Consider the following 21,027-nt stretch of genomic DNA (forward strand, 5'->3'; position numbering starts at 1 on the left):
TAAGAGGATGCACAAAAAGCGAGCCCAAATAATTTCCTCTTGGTTGAATTGACAAGGACAACACACCAATACTTTGTGACTATAGTGATAAAAACATCAAGGAAATAAAAGAGAGAGAAGTGGATCATTAAATGTGCAACAAAGGTTGTTGTCCACAAAAATTTGATGTAAAGATGAATACATTTTTTCTATGATTATACTTGAACATGTGTTTTGTGTGTGTGTGTGTGTGTGTGTGTGTGTAAGAGAGAGAGAGAGAGAGAGAGAGAGAGAGAGAGAGAGAGAGAGAGAGAGAGAGATCCAATATAACTTGATTGAACAAAACGGGAGTTTAAAAGATGAGTAGACCACATGGAGAAAGTTATGTAAGAAAGGAATCACATGTGATGAAAATGGTGAATGTCATTGAAATCTTCCCCCATTACATTAAAAAAAGTCATAAAAAGTACAAATAATTGATGGCATGGAAATGTTAGCATGATGTAAACAAGTCTTTATAAAAGGAAGCCCAATTTTAAAAAATCAAATTCCACAAACCAACTGTAGTTGATTTTTTTATTTATGTCTAATCAATAATGGAAGAAGCCATATAGATAGCATACTCAAAATGAAACTTTCAAAAAATCTGTGTAAAGGCTACATATGTATCAATCTACAAGTGACCATGCTACTGTCACAAGTGCTTGTAATTAGGGTCAAATTGTCGTCACTTAGTGGGTTCAAAGATTATTAAATACTTATGTGGGTTCAAAGATTATTAAATACTTATGTCACATCCCCTAGAGTCAGCCATAGCCAAGAGTGTCTCAAGCTCTCATCACCACCCAGCCGTAGAGGATAAGATTGGTGTGGTTACATACACCTCCCACTAATATGTGGAGTGCTGTCCATATATTAGCCTGGCCATCTAGTTGTTTGGTCACCCGGCCAACGCTCCGACTGAGGTATCCTCACCCCTAGACCCTAGATGCACTTGTCGTCGGCACTCCGGCATTCGAGATGCGCATTCGGTTGAGCTCTCATGTGCCATTACAGGCTACGTGACAACTTAAAGGGAACCTTAGTAAGATCTATAAAAGGTTATCATTTAATTGAGAGAAGGTTATAAAATTGTTTTGCTTGTAGAGATTTCTCATTTTGTATTAGAATTGCCTTGAGATGAATTTTGTTTTTCCAAAATGAGAAAAACATACTCTAATTTTCTATTTGACATCTAATATAATAAAATAAACTTAAGCATCATTATCTTAAGGCGTTGGACAAGTTCATTCAAAGTTTCTTGGTAGGGTACTACCAACTTTGATAAGTCCAAACACACTAGTAGTCCTTGCACATGTTTACAAGTCCATTTGTACTAATAGACCTTGTTGTATGTCCATTTGTACTAATAGTCCAAAAACTCTAGTAGTCATTGCTATATGTCCATTTTCACTAATACTCCAAAAACATAAGTAGTCCTTACACATGTTTATAAGTCCAAATAGTCCTTGCACATGCTTATAAGTCCATCTGTACTAATAGACCTTGCTATATGTAAAACATATTTAGGACTATTGAAGGGATGTAATATTTTTTAGAGCCCCATGCTAGTAAACCAATGTATTTGAGTTAGCAACTTTTATTCTACTTTACTAGGCACATGTTTATAAGTCCACTTATACTAATAGACCTTGTTATAGATGCAAAACATATTTAGGACCATTAAAGGGATGTAATATTTCTTAGAGCCCCATGCCAATAAAGCAAAATATTTGAGTTATCAAACTTTGTTCTACTTTGGCACGGCTATAAGATTGCTTGGTGTGTATGCACCACCTTGGGAAACAACGCTCTTTAAATTTTGATCATACAGTTGGTCCACATTGTCAAGATGACTATTAAAGCAAGGACACCATGTTTGGAACCTGTCTCACGTAAGAGTGATTATATTCTCCTCCTTAATTTTAAGGGCATGAATATCTCAAAAGTGTGGTCAAGGAATGACCTTTGGAAGTAGCCTTTCACTTCCCCACACATTTTTGCTTCATGGTAATTTGTGATTATGATCTTGCTTGGAGGGTCAAGTAATATCTGCACCCCATGGTAGTTAAAGCTTAAACATATAGGCTTCTCGTGTTGTCTATACTTGCACATTTTTGTGGCAACCTCTTTTCACTTCATGGTGTAGGTTCTTGACTTGAAATTGTACCCCATTCCTCAATTGCAAGGAACTAGTAAGGTATACATGTTGGAACTAGAACACCTTCTTTTTTCTAAAAAAAAAATCTTCACAAATGAGGTTTTAAAAAGCTTCACAAATGGGGTTTTAAAGGAATTTATCAACTCTAAAAGCATTACACATCTTTTTTTGTGTGATGAGTTTCTTTTCTAAAGATAAAAAAGAAGAAGATTGTTTATGGCTCAAAACAACCTTCCCAAAAGAAGGACATATAAATAAACCACCTTCCCCCAACAGAAGAACACATATTTGAGGGGGAGTAGCATTACATATTTACATAAATAAACTAACACCATTTCATTATTGATCAACTAACCAAGATGAAACACATGAGCAAATCTTGGGACAAGTTCCAAAAAAAGCTAAAGTAGCTCCAAGAAGTTGTCCATAAATTGTGTTCTTAGGTTGGGGGCCATAGATTTTCTTTCTAACCCATGTTCTCTAAGTGACACACTTATCCTATCATTGTCATGGTTTCTAATCGAGGAGGTTGCATCTACATTGTCAATGTGGGGTGCATAATTTTGTTGAATCTATAAAGACGTCAATTTAATATCGTGGAACTTATTCTTTGACTTGTAAAACATGCCACCTTTTGTAAAGTTTGCACTTCACATTTGGTTTTTTCTTTCCACCACAATTGCTGACATGTCAAGTTGCCTTAAGGGCTTGTTTACTCTCATTCAGGTGTGCCAACACATGATATGATTTGTTGAGGTTGCATTTACCTCTAAGTAGACCATAAATTTTGAGAGGTAGAGTCATCTTGAAAAGTTTTTGAAATAGTGTGAGTCTTGAAGGGGTTGATTACTTTCATTCAAGTGTGCCAACATTGGTTGAGGCCAAGCTTGACCTCAAGCCTAAACATGCCTGAATTTTGTAGCCTAAGGCTAAGAAGTCTATGAACCTTTGGAAGTTATGAGTGGCTTCAACCTTCAATTAGAATATTGGCCTCTTTGATATTACATCCATTTACCATGAAATATCATCTTACATACATGAGCTATTTTTTATAATGAAATGTCTATATGCTAGAAGCTCTCTCTCTCTCTCTCTCTCTCTCTCTCTCTCTCTCTCTCTCTAAACATGCATGTAATGTGCACACAGAGTGTCTCACACAAAACATGTACGTACATATTGCCAATCGTGTGTTAGTGTAGTGGCAAGCTTCGAAGGAGTTTGAGAGTCCCTAGGTGATGGGTTGAAATCTCCCCTTGTGCAAGCGATAGCATCTAGTGTGTGTGAGTAGTGTACTTTCAAATTTTCAGCCAAGCCCCAAAAAAAAAAACATGTACATAAATGCATGTATATACAACTCTAAATTTCATGATATCCCCATTGTCATTGTTGGGCTTCATTTTGTTTTATGAAAAAGTAGATGATACTCTTAAAACTTTGGAAAAATCAAGGCCACCAATTGACATTTAAATGACCTTTGAAATTAGAAGCCTAAAAATGAAGGCCATCAATTGACATTTAAATGCCCTTTGAAATTAGAAGCCTAAAAAAGATTCCTAGAGGAGGCGATGGAGGACAAGCCTTCTGTTTACTGCTAGAGGATGCCATGGTGGTAGAGAGTCTGAGAGAGAGATAGCCTACGCACATGCCTCCCGTCAATGGCCTCCGTCCGGCCAAAAAGTGACCCACCGGACTTTGTCGGAAAGGGGTATGTTGCACAAGTCTTTGGTCGGAGGCCTTCGTCCAGCTAAAAAGTGACCCACTGGACTTCCCGGACGGAGGCATCCCGCATATGAGTTAGTCTGTCCGAACTTGTCTCCACCAAGAAAACGTAGCAAGCAATTGCAACAAGGGCAGGCCCTGCACCACCAAGAAAACGCAGCAAGCAATCGGAGCACCTGATTGGAGCAAGCAAACGTAAGAGCTCCAGAGGTCGCAACAAAAACAATTCGCCACTGCTTCAGTTCGTACGCTGAACATGACTTTTATAGTAGGTGAAACAAATCAGGTCGGTAAGGTTATCTCCGTACACGACCTTGGGTTAAAAAGCAAATTTTTTTTCCGGTTGGACGGAGCAAAAGGCCTTCATGTGGGCACAGTAAGGGAGAGAGAGAGAGAGGGAGTACCATTTGAAGGGATTATCTAAGAATAATACCCTTGAAAATTAGCAATTCTTTCTCATAGTAGTGTTAATTATTTAATACCACCCAATTCTTCGAAAATCACAATGGTGTTAATTAGTGACACCCAAAAAAAAAACATCTGAGCAAAATTTGAAATAAGTGAGCGATCTGGGTGGTTACGTAGTCTACTACCCCTTGACCCACCAACGCCTGTCTTGTCGCTCTTCTTTCTGTAGAGGGTCGCCCTCGCCATAGCTAAAAATGAAAGGCTGTTTCAAACACATGCGCTTCATTCAGCCACAGCCCAGTAAGCCCACTTGCCGACTTTTGCTTATTAATCTGTGTGAGTGTGGACTTCTCTCTCTCTCTCTCTCTCTCTCTCTAGCCATCCTCTTTTAGGGTTTCCTGCAGCAGGCAGAAGGATTGGGTAGTGTCGGTTGGCGTTTTTCTGCATTTCTTTTTTCTGCACAGTGCACAGTGCACACTCCTGCACACTGGCCCCTCCTCTGAGTCAGCACTGAGCAGAGAGGGCAGAAAAGTAAGGCCCATCCGACCCTCTCTTCTTCTTCTTGTGCTTGCCCCCTTCTATCTCTCCTCACCACTTATCGCCATAGCCGGAGCTTCTAGGGTCTCCGCTTCGCTGATCTGTTGCTCTGAGGACCCAGGTATGTTGCCCTCACCCTCTTTACCACACTTGCTCTCTTCCCCTCGTGTATGCGGTTGCCCTCTTCAACATGAGTGATGGAGAGAGCTTTACATCCCATGGGGGGCAGATGTTATACGGCGCCTTGTGATGGGTAGATGCCTTGAGGTGGATGAGCTTCATGTGCTACATCTTGTGTGATGGGTAGATGTCGTATGATGGAAGAGCTTCTTGTGACACGCCCGCTTTCAGTGATGGGTAGATGGCATACAGTGCATCAGCCTGCTCTCGGTGATGGGTAGATCATGTGGTGAATAGGCGTCATGTGCCCATATGACATCTACCCATCTCTGAGACCAGGTATGGGACATCTACCCATAGGAATGGCGCATGATACCTATCCACTACCCATAGGCATACTACAGCATGCTCATGTGCCAAGCCTAATGGCCGTGCTTTGAGTGCAAGTCGATGTTCTGTGGGATTAAGGCATCATGTGCCATGACTGAGGGTCCATGTTTAGAGGGATAAAAGTACTTTGAAAGGGTAATTCTTGTTTAGGTTTGAGGCTCAAGCTTTTTGCATGTGTGCTGCAGAGGGGCTAGAGCTACTTGTACATATTGCGGTGAAGCTCAACACGCCAAACTGGATTCCTGTGTCAGAAACCTTGGGTTTGTGCCGCACTTGGCTGCTCTGAGCCCGAAGGAAGCCCGGGCAGAGATGAATGAGTGCGGGAGTCTTAGATCTGCACTGCAAGGGGAGCGTCTTGACGACAAAGTTATTTGCCCGATGCCCCGAAGGGTTGCTGCAGTGACTGTTACAAAAGCGGAGGTGTTGAAGCCTTTCTGGCAGCGGAGAAGGTATTGTTTCTTGCTCTACAAGTGTGGAGTGATTAATTAGCCTGCCCTGGGGGATCTTAGCTGTAGATGGGTAAGATTGCCTGCTGAAGCTCTCCTACCTGCATATCCAGCCCGAGATACAACCCTCTTCAATGCTTAACGTGATGCTCTTGTCTCTTGCAGTATGTCACCTATGGCAGTGGATTGTGAAGCAAACCATGAGATATTGGAGATTTTTCTCAGTAAGGTATGCCTGCAGAGTGCACTTCTAGAGGGGCTGTGATGTATCTCCCTGTTTGCTGTGTCCTTATTCAAGCATGGGTTTGCCTTTCGTGCAGAACTCGTGTGGAAACTCTCCAAGTTTCGGATGCTCGCCCCCTTACTTCTCCGGTTCCCCTCCATGCCGAGCCGGCAACCCTCTAGTACGAGATGTAGAGTTTTCCCACCAGAGGCCACTCCCTTCACCTTCACCTGCCATGGCCATGCAGTCCAAGTCTGTTGCAACAGTGCCAACCTATCGAGCCAGTCCGCGTATCCGCGTGGAAGGATTCGATTGTTCAGGCCGTGGATTCGAGTGTACAGGCCGAGATACACGCTGTCACGTGCCTGCATTAGCGTAGGAAGCCCTCCTAACCCCAACCCAATGTGAAGGCCGCCTTGGTAAACTGTGCAGCTTTTGGTACCATTGGCCTCCTTGTAGATAGATGTCTGTACCTAGGAGTGTGGGCTTTTTTCCATCTTTTTTTTTCCGGATCTGACTGGGTCTTTGCCAATTTTTTTTTCTTGGAGAGACAGCCGCTACCAAATCTGAGTCCAATGTCCACCTCTGGCTTTTGGTTGGAACCAATACAGGAGCTGGAGGGTTCAGGATAGTTTTGGGGCTATGAGCACTGGGATACCTGATGAGGCAAAATGTGGACCCAATTCTTACGGCCAGCATTTCCTGTATAGATGTGAAGCTTTGTAATTCTATTTCCTTACCTCCTGAGTGCCTCACTTTCATGTAGCTTGTTCTGCATCCAGTGTTTCCCCCCCTAGTAATTAAACACTTTGTTAATTATTATCAATGGTAGTATGATAGTTAATACCATACTTTTACTTGGGACTCAATGTTGAGTCAGAAGATCTCCTCGAAGTAGCTTTGATGGGCTGTCTTGCATTATAATAGGAATACCAAGGCTATGGATTTCTTAAATCATGAGCAGAGACAAAACAGTAAAGTCAAGTCCCAGGATATTTTGATTGCTTGAGGTTGTTTAAGTTTTGTGCTAGCTTCTTGCAATGGTTAGATTGCCTAAGGAATATCATTATAGGATGGGTGATGGTGGAATTCTAATTAGAATACACGTGTTCACCGTCTGCTTGCTGTGAACAAATTAGCTTCCTTCGTAAAGTTTCATGCTCTCATGAAAAAACCGTTTGAACAAACAAGGGAAAGGAAAAGTAAATCAAGAGAGAGGAGTGTCGAAGAGGGTGTGATCTATAAGCGTGTTCTTTATTCAGTCTCAAATCTTTACTCATTCTTCCCAAAAAAAAAAACACTCAGACACAGGTCTCAATATAGGTTGATTGTACTGTTGGAGATAAAAATAATAATATAAAAAATAGAGGAGATGAATTTTAACGTGCATTCTGGTTTATAAATTTTGTAAGACGGTGTTGGAATATTATAAAGCATTCTTACTTTGTGCTTATTGTCAAAAACAGAAAGTTTATGAACTTTGTATATATATATATATATATATATATATATATATATATATATATATATATATATATATATATATATACATACATACTTAAGACTAGTAATAGAGGTAGACTATTTTAAAGTTTGGTTGGCCTAATGTGAGTCATTTTTGATGATATTTTTGACAATTAGCAATACACGATTGTTCCCTTGTAATAGAATTTTGTGAGCTTTTCTTTATTTTTGCTTGTTTGTATGTCATTGGATCTTGCTTATTCAATGGATGCATGCGAGAAAAGTTGGTTTGCAGGTCTCCTCTTTGCATGAGCTTCCTCTTGTGAGAGAATCATCATGGGAAGGCTATCTATTTTCCCCTCTATTTAGGCACAAAGAGCTCTTGCTTCACACCCAATTAGCTAGGAGCACATCCGAGTTGCAACCTTAGTTCTAAGGTAAGGCTCAATGATACATGCTTGAGTAAGGCTATTGATTTGAGTATATTTGGTATAGTAGATGCATACTAGGTTAAGGCTTAGCTCATAGTCTAAAGTAAGGCTCAATGATACATGCTTGAGTAAGGCTATTGATTTGAGTATATTTGGTATAGTAGATGCATACTAGGTTAGGGCTTAGCTCATAGTAGAAGCATACTAGGTTAGGGCTTAGCTCCGTTCATTCATCCAGTCTAAGCTTTTGGGATTACCTAACATTGCTCAGAGTTTATTAGGAGATCACACAACAAAAAGCAAATAATTTTGGAGCTAAAATTTAGAGTCTTGATGTCGATGTCAAAAACGTCTATAAGAAAAGAGAAAAAAATGAAGATCTGCTTGTCTTTTGTCAAGGTTCTTGCTACTATGGTTAGTTAATGCTTGCATAAAAAGATTGTTTGAATAAACAAAGGAAAGAAAGAGAGAGAGAGAGAGAGAGAGAGAGAGAGAGAAAGAGTGCGTACAAGAGGTGTTATCTTTATGTTTATTCCTTAAATGCTATTAAAGCGTAGTCGTTCAAAAAAAAAAACACTCAGTCAAAGGTCTCTATATAGGTTGACTTGCATTGTTAGAGATGAGCCAAAATAATTCAAAAAAACAAAGAAGAGGTAGATTTGAATGTGCATTTTGGTTTATAAATTTTGTAAGAGGGTGTCGGAATATATAAAGTGGTCTTATCTTGTGCTTATTGTTAAATATGGAAAGTTGATGGACTTTGTATACATACTTTGCCTAAGACTAGTAATAGAGGATATACCATTTTAAAGTTTGGCTAGCTTAATGTGAAAATTAGTCACTTGTATATGAGTCATTTTTGACAATAAGCAACACACAACATTTCCTTGCAATAGAATACTTGTGAGCTCCTCTCTTCTCTATTCTTGCTTGATTGTCTGCCATTGGATCTTGCTTTTTTGATGGATGCATGCTAGATAGGTTTATTTGTAGATCTTCCTCTTGCATGAGCTTTCTCTTCTTCCATGCTTTTTGTGAGAGAGAATTATCGCACGAAGACTCTCTTTTTGGCTCCATCTAGACATAGAGTTTCTTCTTCACCCGACAAGGAGTGTTACGGTGTGACAACGGAGTGATGATGCGCAGTTAGTGCACACATTGAGAAGTGGCAATTGCAGCTCCAAGGGAAGGCTCAACGACACATGCTTCAGTAAGGCTAATGTAAGCTCTTGATTTAAATATATTTGGTATCATTGATGGGAACTAGGTTAGGGCTTATCTGTCCATTCCAAGCTATGGGTTTACATAATATTGCTCAATATTGATTAGGAGGCCACACTTAAAAAAGCAAACAATTTTAGAGCTAAAATTTTGAGTCTTGATGTCAAAAGCATCTTCAACCAAAGATCTTAATATAGGTTGACTTGCATGGATACAGAAAAGCTAAAATAATTTAAAAAAAAAGCAGAGGTGAAATTGAACATGCATTTTGCTTTATAACTACTTATGTCCTTTAAGGATTCTCATGCCATAAAATTTGTAATAACTACAAATTCCAAAGAAAATTTTGTGAGCCTAGTTCATACAAAAAAGATGCGAGCCTACAGACATGAGCGTGTAGACGTGAGCTTGGATATGTCAACCTATAAATGAAGCCTGCAGATGTGACCATGGACATGTGAGTCTAGAGATATGAATCTAGAGATAGGAGCCTAGCAAAAAAAAAAGTTCAAAAAAAACTTGAAATTTTTTTTTTGGTTACAAAAAACATGTTTTTTATAGCTTGAGTAGAATAGACGTGTTGAAATCAATTTCAGACTTGCTTTAGCGAAAGTACTAGAGACCATTTCATTAGAGTGAAATCCTTGATGCAAACCCGATTAGGGCTAATTGTTGGAAAAAATAATATAGTTGACTATAGTGCATCAAATCACACTTCCTCAAATCCACCCAGCCTTGGGTCGCATCAAAGACTAACATACTTAATAGAGTGCTTCTGTGTTAAAAAGATAAAACTCCGTCGGATCCACCTCCAACAAGGAGCTTAGGGATGAAATAAGTTAACTAAATACAAACATGAGCATTATACTTACATGGTCAAAGCAATACAGGAGTTGGAGCCCACTTATTTTTTTAGGGTTAGGTACCTTGTTGATAGGTTGAGATATGATGGATATACAACCCATCATTATGCTTACATGGTCAAAGCAACATAGGAGTTGGAGCCCACTTGTTTTGAGCAGGCACTTGGAAATAAGAAATGGGAAGATGCCATGAATGAGGAGATGGCAATATTGGATGCAAATGCAACATATGGTTTATTGAGTAGATATAAGGCGAGATTGGTTGCCAAGGGTGATGTGCAGACTTATGGCATTGACTATGAGGAGAAATTCAACCTGGTTGCGAGAATGGCAACCGTGAGAGCTATCATTACGCTATGGCTGCAGCAGAGGGTTGGTCTTTACATCAGGTGGATGTAAAGAATGCCTCCTTGCATAGTGATTTGTAAGAAGAAGTATATATGATGCAGCCACCGGGTTATGAGAGTGATGCACAACCAGATTTTGTGTGCAGGTTATGTAAAGCCTTGTACGGCTTGAAGCAGGCAATCTAGAGCATGGTCAAACAAGATCGGTTAGTATCTTGTTACCAATGGATTTCAGATATCCAATACATATTTTTTACTTTATGTGAAAAATACAGATAGAGAGATCATGCTATTAATCATCTATATGGATGACTTGATTATCACCAGTGATAGTGATGCTGATATACATGAAGTCAGGAGGCTTTTGAAGCAGAAGTTTGAGATGAAGGATTTGGGTGAGCTGCGATATTTCTTGGGCATAAAGGTGGTGAGATCACCTCATGGCATTTTTTTATGGCTTGGACATGTTGTCCAAGTATGGTATGATAAGCTGTAAGCCTATTTCAGTGCCATTGGAGCAGAACACAAAGCTTTTCCCATAGATATAGGCGAGCTTTTGGAGGATCCCACTACGTACAGGCACATAGTGGGTAGCTTAATCTATTGGACTTGTGAGTCAGTTTATGCAGGCTCCTAGGAAGCCACACTTGGATGCGGCTAGACGGATTCTTAGATACATAAAGTCTATAGTTGATTATGAAATTTTCTATGAGGCTGGTATATAGATATAGCTACATGGGTACACGGATGCTGATTGGGGCTGGTAGTGTTACAAATAGGAGATCTACCAGTGGTTTTATGTTTCATCATTTGGGAGTGCTGTTGTGAGTTGGGGCAGTAAGAAACAACCAACAGTTATCTTGTTGAGTACAGAGGCAGAGTACAAGGGTGCTACTATGGCAGCTTGTGATGAGAGGTAGCTTAGTTTCAGAAGCTACTTTTGGTGATATGGGTGAGCTCATGGATAGGGCAAATGTTATTTATTGTGACAACATGAGTAGCATACAGTAGTAACCCAGTATACCATGCTAGAACAAAGCACATTGAGGTGCATAATGAATCAAATGAATGTGGTCTTGGCACATGAATTCGTAAAGAAAAACCATGGGCCCTCTTTCTTTGTAAGGGCCCAAACAACTCACAACCATGATTTTTCACTATGCATACACATGTCTTTCGAGGATTATAGAATCACACTTTTATTTTTTGTAACACATTAACCTCCCATTGGAGATGACAAATCTTTTATCCTAAAATTTTTTATTCACGCATCAAACTAATTCATAATATATAGACATTTCTTTATTTAATATATCCATGTACTATTAATCCTTTTTGCTAGGAACTCTAACAACAACAACAAGAAAAGGTAATATTTATCTCACAGATATTTAGTCAAGTATGAAGGCCACCCCATCAAAGATTCTCAATGACTGCCTAATCATACCCTTGTGGCCTGTCCATCCTTGATTGCATCTTATATTCATACTAGCCCATGATGATTTTGTGACAATTGAGGAGAGTTGCTTGTCACCCCTTGGACATGTTATGAAGGGGTTAATTCATGGAATATATATATTTCCACGTTTCCCATTATTTATAAATCCTCCTATATGGATTTAGATTGGGATGCCTTTCTAAATCTAGGCGATCATAGCTTACTTTACGCGTATGCGGGTGAATCCGTACATACATGGGAGTATTGGTTGTATGGTCTTGATGTTATGAATTTCGTATGGTTATTTATATTTTTAACCATACTTTACGTGCATACATGCGAGTATTGGTTGTATGGTCTTAATGTTATGAATTTTGTATGGTTATTTATATTTTTATGGTTATGAATTTTGTATGGTTATTTATATTTTTAATCAATTAATTTATTAATTGATTGGCATAGTTAATGTAAGTGTAGATTCATTAGTTTGGATAATGGAGGCGAGGTGATGGTGGGGTTAGGAATATTTTGAGATAATCAATTTTGAGTGTTGACAAATATTATTTGATTTTTTGACAATGCCATTAATTCATTTTTTGGACGTCATGTATATATATTATTCAGGACATGTGAAAGCTCTCTTGTGTATATCTGATTTTACAAGATGTGTACACATTTATATGGTTTTAGGTTCACATCTATTTTTGAATTAGATTAGCTTGCATATCCAATAAAGCAAGCTATTTTTGAAGAAGACGACATATTTGTAAAAGGACACTATTTTGAGCCCCATAAGTTATTTCAAGCAATATATTTAAATACACCAAGGGGAAGTGTGGGCTCACTCTTGTATGGGGGAAAATTGGACCCAATATTGTGTCTTGAGCAATTGTTTATTCTATTCTATGCTTAGTATTTAATATTTTGCAAACGATTCATTGGGTTCACGTCAAGCTTCCACAACAATATGCTCCTTAAGAAAAGAAATGCACATATATTTATCTACATTGGGTATGAAGAAGTCTAGAGAGAAGTCTACAAGTAATGCCTCTCTACCTTGTAAATTCCACGTAGTAGCAACTATTATATATATACAACAAACATGGTGCTACATATGCTCATCATTACCTATACACTCCAGCTTGCAAACTCCACGTAGTAGCAACTACTACATACATACAACAAGCATGGTGCCAGATATACTCATCTCATTACCTATACACTCGAGCTTGTAAACTCCACGTAGTAGTAACTACTACATACATACAACAAGCATGGTGCCACATATACTCCTCAATACCTATACACTCCAGCTTGTAAACTCCACATAGTATCAACTACTACATACATACAACAATCATGGTGCCACATATACTCATCATCATTACCTATACACTCCAGCTTGCAAACTCCATGTAGAAGCAACTACTACATATAAAAACAAGCATGGTGCCACATCCTCCTCAATACCTATATGCTCCTCAAAAAAAGAAATTACACACCTCTAGCTTGCAAACTCCACATAGTAGCAGCTACTATACAAACACAGTGCCACATATACTCCTCCTCAATACCTATACACTACTTTAAAAAAGAAATTGCACACCAACTCCATGTAGAAGCAACTACTACATATAAAAACAAGCATGGTGCCAGATATCCTCCTCAATACCTATATGCTCCTCAAAAAAAGAAATTACACACCTTTAGCTTGCAAACTCCACATAGTAGCAACTACTATACAAACACGGTGCCACATATACTCCTCCTCAATACCTATACACTCCTTTAAAAAAGAAATTGCACACCAACTCTCCCCTAGAACTACTTATAAACCTAGCTATATTTCCATAGACATAAGGTTTGATAAATTATGAGTGGAGGAATAAGAATAAACCTATGAGAGAACTTGAATCAAGTTGAAAGTCATTTGAAGAAACTCACATTTCTAAAATTATACAAGCTTAAAGATACACCAAAGTAAACCAAATTTGCTTACATAATTTTCTTCATTAAAAGGTTTCATATTTATAGCCTTAGAGAAGGTGCCCATGTCCAAAATATTTTCCTTAAATTTCTACCTACAATTAAGTCCTAAAATCTTCTCCTTAAGTCCTAAAATCTTTCCAATGTTATAAACTTATCCACTACCTTCTTCTACTCATACAATACACTCTCACACAACTCCTACCAATTAGCCCAATTACTTTTATCTCTAAGGTTTTGCACACCCTTTCTACCTTTGAACCATCACCTAAGGTTCCAACACTAATTTTTAACTCTAATTCACACAAATGCAATATCACTATTTTAACACCCTCCCTTGAGCATCCCTAGCTTTTGCTTGATCATCACCACTCATTCAATGAATAAACTTGACTCAAGGAGACACCCATGCTCCCTTCCTCAAGCAATAACCATGGAGACTCTCATGCCCCATCACATAGACAAGGAAGTGCCTCAAGTCATCATACAAACTTCTTGTTGTGCATGATCAAGTGCCGTATGATGAAATGTAGCCATATTTGGTAGTGATGTGTGTGAACACACTAGGACCAGTCGTCGCGAGGTACTTTTTCCATCTTTAGGAGGTTAACAGTGAGTCATGAAAAACGAAAAACAAAATCATGCAAATGACAACTCAACTCCATTTGTACCTTTTTTCAAATTTATGGAGACAAAAGACATACTTTCATGTCAAACATTTTAAAAAAACCACGACTTTTATGAAAAAAAGAATGCATAAAACATTACTTACATTTTACTCTAAACCCAAAAACGTCTAGTTGAAAAAAGAATTAAAAAGGAGAAGAAACTCTTCCAATCAACTAGGAGAGTCATTGGACCTTTTGCTTAAAAATATCAATTGTTTTTTTTGGCACAAGTGTCCATAATTTTTTAACTCACATCCATACATAATAATATTTATATCATGCAAATTAAGCATGTCCACACGACGAATTCCACTTTTCTTTCCTTTTTTGCTTTGTTTAAGTATCTCTAAATCATACTTTCCCTTGAGCACGGACCAATACATGTTTCTGCGTGTTGTACGTAGCGTGCTATCCACAAACTGATAGGTGGTAAAATTGACGTTACTTTTAGACCCAATATAATTTGATTAAACTCTCTTACATGGGACTAGTGCATTGTCTAAGAAAATAAATTTTCTTTGTATACAAAGTTGATCCAATGGTCGAATTTAAGAATATTTTGATATTAAGACGTAGGTATATGGAGTCCATGGTCATAGAAGAGGTTTATTGAAAGCAAAGATGTTTCTAGATTTAGATAGAAATTCAACGATCCAAACGGTCAAATTTTAGACGATAGTGAGTACTACAATTCATCAGTTTAATTTATTTTGATCTAACAGTTCGATTTAGAGTTATAGTCTTTGCAAAAATATAGTTTTTAGTTTATAACATTTAGATTTTGAGCCATGAAAGTGACAACAATTGTCATTTTGAAAAATTGACAAACTGACATTTTTATTGTTGACGGTGAAATTTTCGTCTGAAAAAAGAGAAATTTTGGTCCATAATGAACAAAAATTTCACGTTTATTGGAAGACAAATTTAGTTCATCAATGGAAAATTTTCCGACGGAAAAAAAATCCGTCTGAGAATTTGGATTCCAAAAACCACTTGGATTTTAGAATCCAAATTTTCGTTTGTAGATTGAGATTTCCATCAATGGATTGAAATTTTCGTTGACGGAAATTTCAATTTGTCGACGAATTTTTTTTTCGTTCAACGGAATTTTTGACAAATTTTTTTTGCATGGACGGACTAAATTTTTTGTCCAATAAAAGTGAAAATTTCGTTCAATATGGACCAATATTTCTCTTTTTTCAGACAAAAATTTCATTGTCTCATGATAGAAATGTCAGTTTGTCAATGGAATTTTGGATTCAAAGTGAATTCTAGAATCCAAATTTTCATCAATTTTTTAAAATGACAACTGTTGTCATTTTCATGGCTCAAAATCTAATTGTTATAAACTAAAAACTGTATTTATGTAAAGACTATAACTCTAAATCGAACGGTTAGATTAAAATCAAGTAAACTGATAAATTGTAATACTCACTACCGTCTAAAATTTGACCATTTGGATCGTTGGTTTTCTATCTGAATCTAGAGAAATAGTTTCTTTCATGGAGCCCTTCTGGGAGAAGAAAGAGGACTGTGATGTGTGGTGTAATTTGTACCGAAGTTTTTTGGTCAGATTTTTTTTTTTGGGCACGTTTTGGAGGCCGTTCTTACGGTTATCAAATTTTTGCAGACATCTTCGAGGACCAGATTTGCACCGTTCTTCATCAGATTCTAGAGTAGTGTTCGCAGATCTATTATAGAGGGGTGTGTAGATATATGAGAAAGCATCAATAGGCACTCACCATGCCTGATCTTGTCTATGAGCTACACTTTAATGACATCGATCCCTACATCTTATGAGTAAAATTTCTACATACTTTGCTCTACATTTCTTTCATACACCTTGTAGGTCTCCTTGTTAGTGGCCTTATTAGAACCACCTTGGTTGCACCAAAGTAGCGCTTAGCACTTGCAGGTTGTGTGATTACTTGCTTGGGTATTATAAAAAATGGCAAATAGTTATGTATTTCAGATGCTGAGAATAAGCTTAACGGGACCAACTACCCATTATGGTCCTATATGATGCAGCATGTATTGGTAGCCAAAGAGATATGGAATGTTGTGATTGGTACTGAGAAACGTCTTAGTTCCTTTAATGAACATGATGTAGAAGGAACATCACAGACACAGACTTAGTTTCACATGGTGCATTACCACAGTATAGCTTGCCTCCTACATAGGAAAAAACAAAGTGGGATGGAAGGGATGCACATGAGCATGCATTTCTTGCTTTGTCAGTCAAGAGGAGCATCAATCCTCATATTTGGTAATGTAGGATTTTGGGATGCACTTGCATCATTGTACCAGGTATATAATGAAGCACGTGTTACTTATATATGCATGTAATTAGAGTTAGAGCATATTGATGAGGGAGACTCCATGAATAGTTTCCTTATAAAAATCAAGGATTTTAAGGAGCGGTTAGCTAGTGTTGATGCTGGAGAAGGAGAAAAAGAAAGACTCAGGCTGATGCATCAGCATTTAATGCAGAAAAAAAGAAATCTACAAACTATGCACATGATGATTGGGCTTTCATTGTGTACAGTGCAATTTTAACCGTTCGCATAAGGATGTATGCATGGCTATTACAAATGTACATGTTTGGTATTTTGACAGTGGTGCTAGTAAGCACATTACTTCTCATTGTAGTTTGTCACTTAAATTTTCTCCATAAGGAAACACTGTAGCATGTGCAAACAACTCCTCATATCATGTAAAAGGAGTTGGTAAAATTGTCCTCAACTGCTGCAAATGATGGATTAATCACACTTTCAGATGTATTATTTGTACCAGGGATCAAGAAGAACTTGTTATTTGTCTCACATTACTAAGGCTGGTTTAGTGGTTCAGTTTGTGGATGACAGATGTATTGTTCATGATTATAGTGACGGAAATACAATTGCTGGTTTTGGTACTTTGTCTCGTGCCTTTACAAGCTAGATGCATATGAAAGGTAAAAGCATGGTGTATGTACAATTTCTACCACAAAGGCAATGGGTGATGCTAAGCTATGGCATGCAAGCTTTAGTCAATTGAACTTTGGCAGTTTGCTATGTTTACATACGCATGACATGGTGTCTGAGAGACGACACATCTTGGAGCCCCTATCAAACATCTTTGTGAGGGCTGTATTCTTGGAAAAATATAGTGGGCATCATTTCCCAAAGATGCTTCAGTTAGAGCTATCCAAAAATTACAGCTTATACACAGTGATGTATGTGGTCCTATGACAACATCATCTATTGGGGGCTACCTCTATTTTGTGACATTCATTGATGATTATTCCAGATATACCCATGTATATCCATTGAAACACAAATCATAGGTTTTTTTGTGCTTTAGAAACTTTGCTACTATGGTTGAAAATGTTTCTACATGTAAGATTAGTGACCCAGCATACTGATCAAGGGGGAAGTATATGTCTAAGGAGTTTCATGCATACATGGCATAAAACACCAAGGGGGAAGTATGTCTAAGGAGTTTCATGCATACATGGCATAAAACACCAATGTATTGTGCCCTATACACCTCAGCAAAACGGTGTAGTTGAATGCAAAAACAGGTCTCTCATAGACATGGCACACTGTATGGTCAAAAGTCAAGTGTTACCTCATGGTTTCTGGCTAGAAGCAGTCATGTGTGCAACATATGTTTTGAATAGGTGTCGTATAATTGAAGCTTGGAATGGCACAAAGCCCTCTGTGGATTGCTTAAGCATTTTTGGTTGTCTTTCTTATGCACTTGTCCCTGAGAAAATGTGCACACACAACAAGCTGATAAGGTTGTTAAATAGATTTTTGTGGGGTACAGCTCAAAAAGTAAGGGTTATCGTCTCTATCATCCTACTACCAAGTGAATTTTTGTGAGTAGAGATGTCGTATTTGTGGAAGATGCAATGCAACACTTCTTTTCAAGTAAAAAACAACAAAATGTATGTTTGCACAGAAGATATTTGGCACTCTCCTTCCATTATTCAATGTAGGACACATTGATGTAGAGCATTTGGGTAATCAAAGGAATGCTGAAAATTAGCCCACATAGGTTACAAGCATGTTTTTCAGCCCACAGATCACCCTATTGATGAGGCAAATGTGGATGATGTAGTTGATGAGGAAACAAGGGAAATAGAGGACTCAAAACATATGCCAAAATGGCTGGTGCAAACACTACGTGACAGAAAATTGGCCACTCCTTTGCCTAGTAGAACACGTGCAAGTTCTTATCATGCATCTTATGTTGACACAAGTCATGCTCTTATTGCCAGTTTATGTAGTGAAGAGGAACCTATCTCCTTTGATGAAGCAAAGGAATCTAAAAATTTGATTGAGTGCTATGCAATATGAGTACGATTTAATACTAAAAAATGACACATGGGATTTGGTAGACTTGCCTCATGGCAAAGAAGGCCATTGGCACAAAATGGGTTTACAAGCTTAAACGTAAAGTTGACGGTAGTGTGCGATACAAAGAAAGGCTTGTTGCAAAGGGTTATGCAACACAGAAAAATGCATTGACTATGGTGAAACCTTTTCACCCACATGTCGTATGACTATCATGTAGAGTATCATTGCATTAGCAGCATATAAAGGTTGGAATGTATGTCAGTTGGATATCAAAACTGCCTTCTTGAATGGAGATTTGAATTAGGAGGTCTATGTATCTCAGCCTCGTGGTTTTGTTCAAAAAAGTCAAGATTTAGAAGTATGCAGATTAAAGAAAGCTTTATATGGTCTTAAGCTAGCTCCTAGAGCATGGTACGAAAAGATACATACATAATTGGTTGCACATGGTTTTTAGAGCAACCCAACTGACAATACCCTCTATATTAAGATGACTAAGGATGTTATATTGGTCATCGTGTTATACGTTGATGACATGTTGCTCAGAAGCCCTAATGTTGATCATATTTTGGCTTTTATAGTTAATTTAGAGAAGTCTTTTGAGATGCTAGATATTAGACCATTGCATTAGTATTTGGGCATTGAGTTTTGGCAACATAATGATGGCATTGTTATGCTATAGAGGAAATACATAGATGCATTGTTGAAGAGGTTCAATCTTGAAGATTGTAGACTTGTGGCTACACTTATGGAGTCGGGTTTACGACTGTCTTGGGTGAAGATATAGGTGACCCTTTTGATGCCGTCTTGTATCAAGAAGTTGTTGGATGCCTTATCTTTTTGTGTAACACTAGGCTTGACATTCAGTATGTGGTCTCAATATTGAGCAGATTTATGCATAGCCTAGGGACAAAGCATTGGCAGTCTATCAAAACGGGTGTTTCGTTACCTAAAGGGCACTAAGAACTTTTGGTTATTTTATCCCAAGGGGGTAAATTGAAGCTGCATATGTTTACAGACTCAAATTGGGCTGGATGTTATGACACACGAGTGTGAATGAGTGGTTTTTGCTTTTACCTTGGTGATTCATGTATATCATGGCTCAGCAGAAGCAACCCACTGTGACCACTTCTAGCTCTGAAGCTGAGTATATGGCAACATTTATAGCTACATTTGAGTGTGTTTGGCTCAGGTGTCTTATTGTGCTTATTTGGGTATTGGTAAGTGCTCAGCCGCTACCATCTTCACTGACCGTTAGAGCACTTTGGCAGTTGCAAGGAATCCAGTTTTTCATGCTCGCACAAAGCACATTGAGGTGCGCTATCATTATGTTAGGGAGAGATGCTCTACAGAGGAAATTAGCTTGGCTTATGTGCCAACATAGGACAACATGGTAGATTTGTTCATGAAGGCTCTCCCGCATGAGAAGTTTGAAGCTTTTTGTAAAGCTTTAAACTTACTTCCCTTTGGAGACTAGTTTGGGCTCCCTATCACAGTCCAAAGAGCTTGGCACATCATGATGATGGTAGTACACAGGATTTTATTTTTGAGTGTGTTGTTAAGAAATTACAATTAGAGACACACCATCACTTTATAAGGTTATTTGCATTCCAAGGTATACATTATAATTAGGTAAATTAGGTAATTAAAAATTATCATTAGCCCTTATAAAAAGAAAAAAAAATTCTTAATCTCACCTCCCCACACAATTGATATCATCCGAGGTATGCCTTTTTGTCATCATCAATTTAATCCTCAAATTGACTATGGCACACACACGATATGGATCACATATCATAATGAAACTCTAAATGGACTGGAGATATCTCCATGATGTGGATCACATGTCATCAATTTAATCCTCAAATTGACTACTACTATGACACATACACGATGTGGATCACATATCATAATGAAACTCTAAATGGAATGGAGAGATCTCTAAATATCTTGCCTTTAGATTCCCATATAGGACAAGCTACTCCTTGATGAAAGTTTTTATGCCACAACCATTGGCTTTGTTGGTATGCTTTCTTGAGTTGTTTTGGCCTTCTATAGTTGGCAACTTGGTATTGCCTTGTTGCACATGGGGGTATTGTGAGACCATGGTGAGCCTTAGGGTTGCTTGGCTTTGTTGGTATGATTTCTTGAGTTGTTTTGGCCTTCTATAGTTGGCGACTTGGTATTGCCTTGTTGCACATGGGGGTGTTGTGAGACCATGGTGATCCTTAGGGTTGCTTGGTAGTG

General features: G+C 38.1%; 1 protein-coding gene and 1 long non-coding RNA gene across 2 annotated transcripts; both read left to right on the plus strand.

The window, feature by feature from the left end:
- Positions 1–4,595: 4,595 nt before the first annotated feature.
- Positions 4,596–6,871, plus strand: LOC147638205 (uncharacterized). Its single transcript, XM_086798118.1, has 4 exons — positions 4,596–4,964; positions 5,539–5,802; positions 5,965–6,028; positions 6,120–6,871. Exons 2-4 carry the CDS (start codon positions 5,663–5,665, stop codon positions 6,399–6,401), a joined length of 486 nt encoding a protein of 161 aa, XP_086654244.1. The 5' UTR covers positions 4,596–4,964; positions 5,539–5,662; the 3' UTR covers positions 6,402–6,871.
- A 730-nt stretch (positions 6,872–7,601) lies between these two features.
- On the plus strand, positions 7,602–8,491 carry LOC147638206 (uncharacterized). The gene is made up of 2 exons (XR_015265822.1): positions 7,602–8,092; positions 8,126–8,491. It is a non-coding gene; the product is annotated as an uncharacterized LOC147638206 (long non-coding RNA).
- Positions 8,492–21,027: the final 12,536 nt, after the last annotated feature.

The sequence above is a fragment of the Cibotium barometz genome, chromosome 5 (genome assembly GCF_041138505.1).
Source record: "Cibotium barometz isolate CiBa-2024 chromosome 5, ASM4113850v1, whole genome shotgun sequence".
Taxonomy (NCBI): domain Eukaryota; kingdom Viridiplantae; phylum Streptophyta; class Polypodiopsida; order Cyatheales; family Cibotiaceae; genus Cibotium; species Cibotium barometz.

What these genes read in the sequence shown, in the direction of transcription:
- LOC147638205 (XM_086798118.1), top strand. Translation starts at nt 5,663, where the DNA reads ATGAATGAGTGCGGGAGTCTTAGATCTGCACTGCAAGGGGAGCGTCTT. An exon ending in CCTTTCTGGCAGCGGAGAAG is followed by an intron (nt 5,803 to 5,964) that starts GTATTGTTTCTT and finishes TGTCTCTTGCAG; the next exon opens with TATGTCACCTATGGCAGTGG. An exon ending in TGGAGATTTTTCTCAGTAAG is followed by an intron (nt 6,029 to 6,119) that starts GTATGCCTGCAG and finishes CCTTTCGTGCAG; the next exon opens with AACTCGTGTGGAAACTCTCC.